Genomic DNA, 13,414 nt, shown 5'->3' with positions numbered 1-13,414 from the left:
CACTTTACACTGCTTCACTGTGAGCAACCATTCCTGGTCTGCTCATGGATAGCCTCTTATTCCCAGCTGTAAATTACACTGCAAAACAACACCAGCAAATTCTCAGTACTAGATTTTCCTCCCAGAAATGTGTGTTGTTCAGGAGAAGACTGGGCAGTACAACATGTGCTCATATAAAGGCTGTCATTTTACTAACAGAAAATAATATGCACAAATCCTGTAATCTCAAATGAAGTTTCCCAACCACTTCAGTCCAAGCACAGTGGTTTAGATAAAACAAATGTATTACCCACAGATAGATGTTAAGTGATTACAAGTAATGAGGCCTAAAAGTCAGAATTTGTATAGGAAAATGAAAAATAAAATGCAACTAATATTCAACTTAACAAGCTAGGTGACTTCAAAGCGAAGGTATCTCCCCACTGATTGAACTCCTTTTGGTCAGGATCTCTCCCCTTGACCAATGCTGCCTCTTTTTCTTCAGGTCTTGTTGATGCTGTGGGTAAAGAGAAAAACAGAGACAACTTGAGATGTCCATTCTCAATTCTTATACTTGAACAAAGAGAATTTATTCTTACTCTTGGGAATCCTCTACTATGGTGATTCAGGAGACAAAGATTAAGGGGATGGGATCCTTTACCTTTTTCTTTGCCAAGGTGTAAATTTTTTGCTCTCACCCTCTTTCCAGCTAAAAAATGGCAATTAGATGATGGTCCCTTTGAATACATTGACACCTGGCTGAGATATCAGTTTGTCATTTACCTCTGAGACTTTGTCTGCACGGGACCAGTTTTGTTGCCAACAAAACAGTGAGAACATACACAGTACAATACAACTTTTGTTAAGGGAAAAATATCCAGTTTTGTTGACAAAAAACTTCCGGTCCTATGAAAGACTTTGTCTTTTTTCCCCTTCCTTTATTGTCCACAAAAAGCCAGTGAGGACCCTGTTTTGTGGAAGGAATTGGCTTCCATCAGTATCCCATAATGCCTGCCGGAATGGCTGTGATTAGTGTTTTGTGATCTCTGCTGCAGGCATGCTCCCCTCCCCTTTCATAGCTCTGGGAAGTATCTGACAGCTAAGTGAGCTGGTCCTTTTGGGGAACAAAGAATAAATCATTGGAATGCTCTTGTTCTGCCCTGCACTAGAAACACAGCAGCAGGCTGACTGCTGCTACAGGGGGAGGGTTGGAGAGACTGCTGTGCTGTTTGGACATTCCTCAGCATGGAGCTAGGAAGGAATCCCAAGAAGTACAGGGTTAGCTCTGCCTTCCCATAATACTGCACTGAGGGATGCTTTTCCACAATACTTTGCTCTTATCTGTAGACAAGGGTGCTAGCATTGTGGCCATGCAATATCCACAGTGGGAGGCAGTTTGACTAGTTTTCACTTTTGATGACTTTTGCATATCTACAGCACTTTTGTCACCATACCTTCTGGGTGAGTTCTAAACTTAGAGTGTGTTCAGTAATGTCATAAAGTAGAATTGTATAAATCTATTGCCACACATATTTTACTAGAAAGAATGATCAGCAAATTGTGTTCAAATAATACCCTACAAAACATACTTTGTACAAAACTTACCATGGTCTTGTAAAAGGGATGAATATGGGGGCATAGACTGTCATGCATTTATTTTAATTTAAGGCAAATAGCAATGCCTGTATTTGTTTAAGTTCCAGACACCATAACCTCTATTTTCACATTAAGTTCAGTCTCCTCCTTGATGCTCTTCATTCTCAGAGCTGCCCAAGGCTTTTATGCCCAACAAGCAACTTGTTCACTTAATTTTAAAGATACTCTTGTTAGCTACATGTACTATATACTCAACAGTGAACAGTATGTTTGGTACTGTCTGAAACCGGGGAAGATAGAATTCACATCTAGATTCAGGTAGTATTGGAATGATTGGAAAGTCCTTTCCTTGAGTAGTTTTTGCAATTTTATTTAAACTATTAACAAAAGTTGTGCATATAACGCAGTCAAACATAGCCCCTGTAATAATCTTCACCCATATTAGGCTATTGATTGTACCTTTTTTCATGGATCAAGAAGTTGAGAACAGTTTTGATATTGCTTAACTGCGTCTATTTCTACCTTTTTATAATTTACTGTAGCCTCATGAATGATTAATACTGATTTTTGTAATATCCTTGATTTTACAATTTAGAAATAGTCTTACACTTTCTCTTGCATCTTCCAGCCCAGTTTGTCAAGAATGCCCAAATTCTGCCTTTGACATTTTGAAGTTTTTTTGGGTAACTGATTAACATATTCAGTAAAATGCCATTGTCTTTTTAGAAACTTCTTGACTGAGTGAATATGTTCTTCAAAAGTTTAATGTGGAGGTTGGCATAAATAGTGTTTCTAAGCTGTTTCAAAAATATACTTAACACTAGATGCTCTTCATCTTCCTGTTCTTTATTTTTATTTATATCAATTATACAAGTCTTTGTAGGGTTTTTTTAGTGAAGAGTTGAATTCATATTCATAATTGATTAAATCCTTGCTATCCTTAAGCCATGGTTACAACTTATACTGTGTTGCAGTTACTTAATATTAGAACATTTACTAAGAGTCGTGTCACATTCAGCTTTGTTGAAAGTAACTAGCATTTTTGTTTCATAGTGGGGAGTTTAAAGTTGAACTCCAGTAGCATAGTCCAAAGGTGCATTTGAAGGTCACAGTTTAAAAGTGAACTGTAACATTATTGTAAATAATTAAGTTTGAGATCAGAAATCAATATTGGAATTTTAATATTTTAAAATCAGAATAATAAAATAGCTGTGTCAATTTTTGTTACTTTTGTATAGTAATTATTTTGACCGTTTTGTAAAGTTAATTGTCAAGATTGTCAAATCAGATTTAAATAATTAGGAGTTCCATTGTAAAGGTGAATGCTTTTTTATTTCTTAGGATGTGTTGTTTGGGACTATATTCTGTTAAGATCAGTCTCTGGGTAGTGTAACCAGAAATGCTGCTGTAATCAAAAAGGAAAGAAGCCTGAAAATAACTAGTAATATTCCCTCTCAAACAGCTGCTGGGGGGGGGGGGGAACCACCCTTATTTTGAAATTAGCTTGCTTACTGTTTAGAAGACTAAATTGAAGATGTATTTTTTACACTTCAGTATTTTACAATATAATCTTTTGTGATAGCAGTAATATATTTGCTTTCCTTTGCTTTTTTGCAGATATGGACGTGTTGAAAGTGTCAAAATTCTCCCCAAAAGGGGGTCAGAAGGTGGAGTGGCAGCTTTTGTGGATTTTGTGGACATCAAAAGTGCACAGAAGGCGCACAACTCAGTCAACAAAATGGGAGATAGAGACCTACGGACGGATTATAATGAACCAGGAACCATTCCGAGTGCTGCTCGGGGATTGGATGATACAGTTTCCATAGCATCTCGTAGTAGAGAGGTTTCTGGTTTCAGAGGAGGTGGGGGGGGCCCCACTTATGGCCCCCCACCATCACTTCATGCACGGGAAGGACGTTATGAGCGGAGACTTGATGGGTAAGTTCCAAGGTTTCTCTAGGCAGGTATTTTGTATTTTGATATGGTGAGAAACGCAAACTCATATATAGGGCCCCCAGATGGATTTAAAATTTTGGGAATTATCTATGTTTCCTATTTTGGGTTGGAAACGGAAGTGATTCCTATCCCATTGGCTGGTATCTTGTGGATCCATAGAGGATGTTTTCTGCAGCTGGTTGGATATCTACTTTTGAAATAAGGTGATCTTAAGATTGAAGACTTCCTGTGACCAGCATCGATACTGGAGTTATTCTAGAAGTAATGATTCATTTTTTTTGGATAAAATTAAGGCCTTATTCGGATGTATCCCTGCTACCAGATGGAGCTATATTGCTGCAGCTCAAGTTCTATATGGAGTATCTTTGGAATACCTAGAAAATAAGGTTATTTGAAAGCTTGATGCCTAGTTTTCAGTTTTTACTATATACAGTTTATGTATTAATTGGATTGTCATCACAAATTCTAGTAGACTTCAGTGATGCAGCATTTTGGATTCTACAGACAACATTTAGGCGTGGAAATATATATTGAATGAAGAAGACTGAAGGCAGCTTTTGATGTTTCTATTTTGGATCTACATCAGTTCCAGGTTATTGGAATTATTCTTCATGATGGTATTTTCAAAAAAAGAGATGGACGTTTCTAAAATTTGGAAATTATAGTCATTGTAAAAGTACTGGAACAAGAACCACTGCCTTGAATTTATGGGATGGTATACAGCCAAGAGGTGTATGATGGTGCACAGCGAAGGGGAGCGGATTACTATCTAGTATCTTAAAAGGTCGTTTGCTACTGCACAGTTAATGGTACTTTAGCTTTAAGGACATGGTGCTAATAATCAGTTTGTGGATACATCAATCAAAATTGACTGGGCTGGATGATTACAAAGATGGATAGAGCATACCGGCTGGCCAGTCATCATGCATTCTCTCATACATTGGGTGTACTTCTACCAGCTGTTTGATTCAGACTTAGGGCTGGAAATTAAAATAATGGATGCATTTCTAAGTGCCTACTGTCTCAAGAAAGAAGTCTGGGGGTTTCAGAGTTATGGTTTCAGTTTGGGACTACTTGCTTCCTGTGGATTTTTTTTATTTTATCAGATTTTTTTTCTTGTTGGTTCATCTAAAATATCATTTGACACCCTTATCCATTAAGAAGGTGGATTACCCCTGTAAGAGGGGCCAAAATTGGGGAAGTTATGGTCACAATTCTCTCCCTAGATTTAATTGGGAATATAGGTCGTGTTTCCACACTTGGAAAAGGTTGGTATGCCCTGCCCTGTGTATATTAGCCCTCTCCTAACCCAAGTCACCCCTCTCTTTCCACTAACTCCAGTAGTTCTTTGTACTAATAATCAGAAAAGCACTCTAGCCATTAGATGTTCAGCTCTGCCTAGCTCTTGTGTCTGTCTTCTGTGTCCTTTTTGTAGATGAGGACTTTGCTCTTTTATGTCAGCTATAATAGTAACCTTTTAGCAGTATTGCTTTTTCTGTTACATCATTAAATTCTTTCACTGGCTAACATTTGATAGGCTGCTAAATGCAATCATTGATAAAATTGTTGATCTTGTTCCTTCAAAAGGGGGAAAGAAAGAAAAACTCTTGTTAAGCATTGAAATAGTTACAAGCAAGAACTAGTGAACTAGAAGAATATGTAATGAATTTTAAGTAGGAGAAAAGTTATTTAAAATTTTATTTTACATTTTGTTAGTGTGGTTGGCTTTTTTAAAAAGATTTGGGAGGGAAAAAATACAGACTAAGCAGGCAGTTACTTTAAGGTGAGGTGCAGTGTAAGAAACAGGGTAGGTATAGTGTAGGCATTATGGTTCCAGAGCCTCTATGGGGCATATTTGTAAATTACTGAGTAACTTTCCAAGATATCAAGGAAAATTCTGATCCAGCCACCAGTCTGAAAAACTGAAATATTTCCATATATTTTGATAAAAGACAAATCTTATGCAGCAGAAGAGGGGGAACTGTGGAGTAAGTTGGGTTATTAAGATTCAAGGAGTTGAAGTGGCTGATGATTAATTGGGTTATGTTGGAAGAATCTGAAAAGGTACAGGAGAGAGATTAAAATATTGTTTGTAAAATGGATAATTAAGTTTTGAAGTTTAATATAGACACTGGTTCATAATTGTGCAAATATCTTTTTCAAACAATTGATTTGTTCTCTATCCTCCTTAATCTGCCATTTTGTAGACCTGTCTTGAAGACATACCATCCTAGTACCTGTTTAAATTAGTATACTAAACATTTGAAATACTCTGTTAACTTCATCTTTCAATTTTGCTATACTCTTATTTGAGAGAGCACACTAACATGCTTAGAAGATAGAACTGTCCTCCAGTGACTACAAAATGTTTTTAATACTGAAACACAGAATGGTCCTTAGCTACATTAAACTAATGTGTTTCATTGGCCTAGGGTGGATCCATAAATCCTTTGATTGCAACAATGAATTGAAAATCATAACAATTAAACGTAACCAGAAAAGCAAATTTATATTTCTTCATATGGGGTTTTAATACTTTTTGGGGCTTCCATCCTCTTTGACAGTAGTTCTTGCGATTTAGCAATTAAATTTTTCTGATATTAGTAATAAAAATATTTGCTTAGGAAGAACAACATACCAAGATATAGAATTCTGATATCAAAACTCCTTGTAATGAGGATGGAAATGTTTTAAAGAAGCTAAGTTATATATTGCAGAGAAACCTAGAAAATTAGGTTAAGACACTATTTGAATCATGGGATAATCTTAAAATAATTGTGGCCGATTTGTGGATAAGACATGGAAAATTGTGGATAAGACATGGAAAATTATTAATAGCAATAATTTGGAAAAGCCACTGTAGACTTTTTTTTTTTAAAGAAAAACTTTCTGGAACCATATAAATACTCAAATATTATGTTGTGCATGTGATTTTTTTTAAACATTTTTATTCTAACACTGTAGGTGCAGCAAACTGTGGTTATCAGCAGGGCTTGCCAAACGGCGGTGAGCCCCGCTTGCAAGCCGCGCAGTTCTGTGATCTGCGCATGCGCAGATTGCTCTGTGCCGGCTCTTCCGGGTTGTAATCTACTCGCCACGGGCGAGTAGATTACATTATTTGTCGAGCCCTGGTTATCAGAACAGGGTGAGTGGGGCAGCCTCCAGGAGTGGTGGGGAAGGGAAAAGGGCAGAAAAATGAGAGAGGTAATAACTGGGGATGGAGGCAGAACCCTACAGCACGTATGGGTTTGCCACCCCTGTTTCTGTGCTTCTGAGTGATTGGAAAATGAAGGTTGCCAGCTGAGTACCCAGCACTGAAATCAGTGCAAGCAGCAGTGCAGAAGTAAGGGTGGCAATACCATGCCCAATATAGGGCTCTCCTATTTTTATCATTTTTCTGCCTGTTTCCTTCTCCACAATTTGCACATCCACCCTGCTCTCCCCAACCTGGTTTTAGTCCTTCCCAAGACACTATAAGATCATTTAATGTAGTAAGGGGGGGAAAGTGTGTGCTGCAAACTTCAAAAACGTATGCAAAATTGGGGACTGCAAAGTAAGTGAATTTAAACAAAATTGCAGTGTAAACCTAATAATGCAGAATCTGCAATTTCCACAATACAGTGAAACCTTTGTTATCCAGCACTCTGTTAATCAGAAAACTTTGTTAACCGGCACTGCCCCCAGCCACAATACTAGTCTTCAGGCACACAGGTTTGGCTTGGTTTACCATGATTGGCTTAACAATTTTTTTATTTAAGTACTAATCATCTTTAACTCAAAATAGAAATGTGAGACCAACTGCCTCAAACTACAAAACTACCAATATTAAAAACTTGAGTTTTCCTAGTATTGTCCATTGATTTTTCCTAGGTTGATGGGGCCCTCAGCCGGAATTTTTAGATAACCAAGAATGCCCTAATCCCCGAGCATGCCGGATAACACAGGTTTTACTGTATCATGAATAAGGAGGACCATAGATACACAACCCCTTTTGAAAGCAGCTTCTTAATTCTGGAACATGCTTTTAATTGAGGCTTTCATGGCTATAGCCAAATTTTATAATGATATTTCTGAAGAAACAATAGTAAGATTGCAAATGAATGTTAAAATTCATTTACAGTGGTTAAAACTAGATGAAGGATGAAGGAAAAAACAATGGTTTCTCTTAGAAGTATTAAAAGCATATTTGAAAAAAGATAATTCAACAAGGACGCCATACAAAAATGTGAAAAAATTGGTATATTCTGCTGTGAAGAATGCTGGTCATGAAAGCCCAATTTATGATTAAAACACAATGATTGCTCAGCTCTTCTATATATGAATATAACTTTGGAGTCAAGTAAAATTTTTAAGCGTGACAGTGTGCTTAATAGGTTATTGCTGTTAGAGAAGAACCAGCTGCAAAAACAAAGTGCTGACCTGAATGTTTGCATGAGTTGCTTTTTGTTTTGCTTGCACACTTCTCTGATTGATTAAATATTTTTCCCCCCTTATAAATGCAGGGCTTCAGATAACAGGGAGCGTGCTTATGAACATAGTGCCTATGGACACCATGAACGGGGGACGGGAGGATTTGATCGGACAAGACATTACGATCAGGATTACTATAGAGACCCTCGAGAGCGGACATTACAGCATGGGCTCTATTATACTTCCCGGAGTCGAAGTCCAAACCGTTTTGATGCTCATGACCCCCGTTATGAACCTAGGGCCCGGGAGCAGTTTACATTGCCCAGTGTGGTACACAGGGATATCTACAGGGATGATATTACACGGGAGGTACGAGGCAGAAGGCCAGAACGGAATTACCAGCACAGCAGGAGCCGGTCACCACATTCGTCCCAGTCTAGGACCCAATCTCCCCAGAGGTTGGCTAGCCAAGCATCTAGACCTACAAGGTCCCCTAGCGGCAGCGGCTCTAGGAGTAGATCATCAAGTAGCGATTCAATCAGCAGCAGCAGTAGTACCAGCAGCGACAGGTAGGTTAACAAATTTTGGTCATCATGGATGCATTATTAAATGAAACCAAACAGTGATCAGCTGGGTATAAAGAAAATTTTCAGTGTATAGTAACCCTTTTCTCTGGACAGCAGCTGTAGCAGGCAAACATGAGGAACAGAATCCTCAGCTATCACAAACAGTAATATCTTGGAAGACCCATACAAATTATTCGGAATTCTGTGCACAAATGTAGACGTCTACAGTCATGTAACATAAGGGCAGTGCATTGCAGAAGAGGTTTATTTAGACAGAAGCATAGTTATAACTGATTTTTCAAATTCTAGTGAATATTCTGTTGTATACTGTGTAAAAAATAATGGTTGTACTGATGAGATCACTACAACCCTTTTACTACTAGTACTTTGAGAAGTTTTATCTTTTTTGCAAGAAAACTTTACACTTCCAGAAGAGTTAGTGGGAAAAAAATCTTGACTATTCAACTCCTAAGAGCTTTATATAGTCAGCTGCATGATGGCTTCAGCATTGGAATATAATGTGTATGTGGTTAAAACTAGTGTAATAACTAAAGCTAATCAAGGAGCTGATTTTCTTTCAATAAACTGAAATACCCAGTTGTACTAATGCTCATTCACCTTCGTGAATTATGATAAATGCTATACAGACTTTAGAGCCTAACAGAAAAGTCATAAAAAAAGTAGGACTGGAAGGGATGTCAATGGTTCCAGTAAACATCACTGTTACCGGTTATGGTTAACTGGTTATGATTAACTAGCAAAGGCTGAAACAGCCCTCCACTGCAGACAGTGGGTTGCGCCAGCCCAGCTAGGCTGGAGTGACTCCCCTGCCCACCTCCTTTGAATCAGTTAGCAACATTTAATTGGTTAACTAAACAGTATTTTACATCCCTAGAAGGAACCCTGAGCAGTCATCCAGTTAGTCTAACCTTCTGCACTGAGTCAGGAACGAGTGCAGCTAGACAATCTGACTGATGTCTAGTGAGTTCTTAAAGTGAAAATCGCCACCGGTGTGTCCAAGAGAATCCTCTCATGCCTCTCTTTCATGTCTGTCTCATTGTCTCCATTGTCCATTGTAAACTGTATTTTTGTGCAGCAATAGGTCCTTTCTAGACCCAAGTGTAAATATTTAAGGTCAAATTTTGGGAGTTTCTGAATGCTACACACTTAAAAAAAATCTGGCTCTGAGGCAGTTTCCCATAAGCTACCATGGAATAATGAGCAGAAAAATAATTGAATTAAAATAATTGTTATATATTCATTCTTTGAAAGACATAACCCATAGAAAGGACTTTATAGACTAAATATAGTAAGATTACAAGATTTTCCTTACTTGGACAATGTTGTGTGGAAAAATACTTTGTTTATATCACTAGAATATGCAAACATAGGTTTGGAGTGTGTTGAATTCCACTTCAGTTAAGCTTCATTTTACGTATATATTTTAAGAGATCTTTTATTATTGTTGGATGTTTTCTTTGGCAATGGGGTAATTTAGAAGATTAAAAAACTAATAAAAAGACAGTGAAAGTAGACCCTTTCGTCTCTTACAAAATACCAGATAGTAAAGCTGACGTGAAAATGTCTGAGACTGGCATGTGAATGTTATAGCAAGAATGAACCCTACATAGCTTTGAAAAAACAAACCCTACATAGCTTTGAGAAACAAAAATTGCATTTGTAAGTTTTACTTAGTTAGGCTTCTGTGTTCTTTTTTTAAAATCACTCTTGCATCTTCCACCCAGTCAGTGTACGATAGTGGTCTCCAACCTTTTTAAGCATGAGATCCCTTTTTGAATTTAAATGCAATCCAAGATCTGCCTCAAACCTAAATACCCTTACCCTGCTTCCTTCGTGCCCCTTATCCAAGACCCTGCCCCTGCCCCTGCTCACTCCATCCTCCCCCTCCCTCCCTCTCTCCCTCCCTCATTCTCACTCACTTCTTTACCAGGCTGGGGCAGAGGGTTTGGGTGCAGGCTCTGATCTTGAGTTAAGGGATTTGGAGTATGAGAGGAGCCCTGTGCTGAGCTTGGGGTGGAGGAGGGAGTTCTAGGTGTAGGCTCTGGGAGGGCATTTGGATACAGAGGTGCTAGGGCAGGGGCTTGAGGTGCAGGAGGAGGTTCATGACTGGGTAGGGTTGTGGGTTTCAGCTGGGCACTGTAGCTCCTGGGTGGTGGTGCAGTGGGGCTAAGGCAGGTTCGCCCCTGTCCTGGCCCGGCACCACTCCCAAAAGCAACCAGCAAACTCTTCCCCTCCAAGTCTTGTGCCCCCTCTCTGCTCTGTGGAGATAGGATATAAAGAGGGAGAAATGGGCACCTTGAGATCAGCACCCCTCTTCTCCCTCCCTTGCCCTGCACAGAACACAGGAGGCTCCCAGGCAAAGAGCAGAAATGCAGTGGGGGAAGGGGCAGCTGAAGTGGTGGCACCTGACAGCCTCTTGGCCAAACCAGTCAGGATCACCTGTCAGAGGCTCCAAGATCTACCAGTAGATCCCGGTTGATGACCACTGGTGTACGTTATCGTGGAGAACTTTTTTTTGGCGGAATTAAAGGGAAAAATGGAAATTGCATTTGTTTTTTCCTATCACCAGCATTACTTACTTTCGACACTATTTTGATTTTTCTCATGCACCACAGATTGTATATTGGGAAGCACATTTGTTGTACTTCGATTAAAAATAGAATATGCATGAAGGCTAGGCTGTAGTCCCAGTAGGCACTACATCAGGGGGTATTGTCTCCCTCACCTTGCTCAGTCTACAGGTTGAACCCTCCTAGTTTGGCACCCTCGGGACCTGACCAGAGCTGAACCAGAGAATTTGCCAAACCACAGGAGGTCAATATTGTTTAGCAGCATTACCAACACTTCCACTAAATACTGGGCTCTTAGAAGACATTTAAGGGTAAATTAGAGCTAAATAACCACACAGAACAGGGAGAGCCAGGACTGATGGATGTAAATAAACTTTGTGGGACTGTGGGAAAGTTGGCCACACCCATGATAAGTGGACATTCGGCAACTAAACTTATGTCTTCTCAAATCCTATTAGAAATGTTTTTTATCTTTTTCTTCAACTGAGCAAAAGTTTTCATTGCAGAGTATTAAAAAAAGTAAAAGAAATCATTTTGAGTTTTGTATGTGCACACATGTAAAGAAAAGGTGAAGAACTGTAGTTACTTTACAAGAATGCTTACTCAGTGTTTAAGTTCAAGGTAGGGTGTTTTTTGCTTTGTTTTTCGGTTTTAGTTAGTTGTACAATTAGCTGATATTCACACCATAAGGTGCAAACTCTTGTCCACATATTATAGCACCAGACCCAGCATATGTGCAAAGTAGTTCATTCTCAAAAAGCATTTGTAGAGTTTGTTTTTGTAGCACCAAATAAAATGTACATCAAGAAATTCTAGTTTAGTGTCTGAATGTGAATTTGAGAGTTATGCTATTTATAAGGTGTTTCTAAAGTTGTAATAACAGGTACTTTATAGATTAGAAGTTATTTTAAAAAATGTGCTTGATCTGTTTTGAAGTTCCTCTTTTTAGAGCAACAGAAACTGTAGAAAATAAAAGCATTGGTGACAAGTTTCAGAAGGTTAGCTATACTAGTCTATTTCAGCAAAAATGAGATGTGGCACCTTAAAGTCTAACAAATTTATTCAGGCATTAGTGTTTGATTTTTTTAACACACAATATATCAAAATATCCACAAGAACTAATGTATTTTAATCATGGAGAAAAACAAGTGGAACAAAAACAGTAAATATTTCTTGGGAGCATGGGACTTAGAATACTTTAGTTTATTCGGTGCCTTTATTTGCATATTGCTGAAGTGAAAGTAGAAATTAGTGAATTTAGTTTCATTACACAATACCAGCTTTTCCCTGTCGTTGTCCCCCCTCCTTCTTGTTTTCTTAGCTTGTGTCTGCCACAGTTAGTGATGAATCATTGATTTTAAATGAGATTTAGGATTTGTGAGTGGGTTAGGAGATGTCTGTGCATACTTTGGTCTGGTCATGGTGATCATTGAGCAAAAGAATTTCATATAGAAAGTCATATGGAATGAACTTTACCCAAATGAAGATCTTCACCCTTTTAAAAGTGTGTGTGTGTGTGTGTGTTGGAGGGGTGGGGGTGGTATGGATATAGATTAATTTAGTGAATGTTTCTGTTTGGGAGAGACTGGAGCAGAGAATATTTTTTAAATTGCTTTTATTTTGATAATCAGTAATTATCTACAGGGTGAAATTTCTGATCGTCATCATTTTGTTGAGATAAAGCCATATGCCATTTAAATGTTATCTTAGATTTAGGGAATGTGAATTATAGTTAATTATTTTCCATAAGAAATACAACAATCCTAGGGTATGTCTAGACTACATGCCTCTGTCGACAGAGGCATGTAGATTAGGCTACCCGGCATAGGAAAATGAAGCGGCGATTTAAATAATCTCCACTTCATTTAATTTTAAATGGCTGCCGCGCTGAGCTGATCAGCTGTTTGTCTGCTCCGCGCACTAGTCTGGGCGCTCTGTGGTCGACATAAGGCATTTGTCGACCTCCCCAGTATACTTTCAGTGCGGCAGCCATTTAAATTTAAATGAAGCGGCGATTATTTAAATTGCCGCTTCATTTTCCTATGCCGGGTAGTCTAATCTACATGCCTCTGTCAGCAGAGGCATGTAGTCTAGACATTCCCCTAGTGTCCTCAGTTTTATAGCAGCTATCCAGCAGCATCGTTTTGTTCTTCTGCTTTTGTTCATGTTTCTGTGTCTTTACTACATCTAAACTAAGTATAGTCAGATCATCCTTTTAAAAAAAAAAAAAAGTCATCCATGGGACGTTACCACGTTTCTTTAAATTGAATAGACAGAAATTTTTCAGGTGGCTTTAAAGAAGGAAGAGGTGTCTTG

The 13,414-nt window shown here is 38.5% G+C and overlaps 1 protein-coding gene across 8 annotated transcripts in view; it reads left to right on the top strand.

Moving 5' to 3' along the window:
• Positions 1-13,414, top strand: part of SPEN (spen family transcriptional repressor) — a 148,119-nt gene that overhangs the window by 49,525 nt on the left and 85,180 nt on the right. For 6 of the 8 annotated variants that reach the window (XM_089773083.1, XM_075906122.2, XM_089773082.1 and 3 more), the window contains exons 2-3: positions 3,193-3,513; positions 8,034-8,510. In XM_089773083.1, the coding sequence (XP_089629209.1) occupies positions 3,193-3,513; positions 8,034-8,510 (798 nt within the window). The other 2 variants (XM_075906120.2, XM_075906123.2) reach the window with 2 other exon arrangements.

The sequence above is a fragment of the Pelodiscus sinensis genome, chromosome 24, assembly GCF_052426305.1.
Source record: "Pelodiscus sinensis isolate ZL-2025 chromosome 24, ASM5242630v1, whole genome shotgun sequence".
NCBI classification, from domain to species: Eukaryota; Metazoa; Chordata; order Testudines; family Trionychidae; genus Pelodiscus; species Pelodiscus sinensis.
This window is presented reverse-complemented; position numbering and strand designations above follow the sequence as displayed.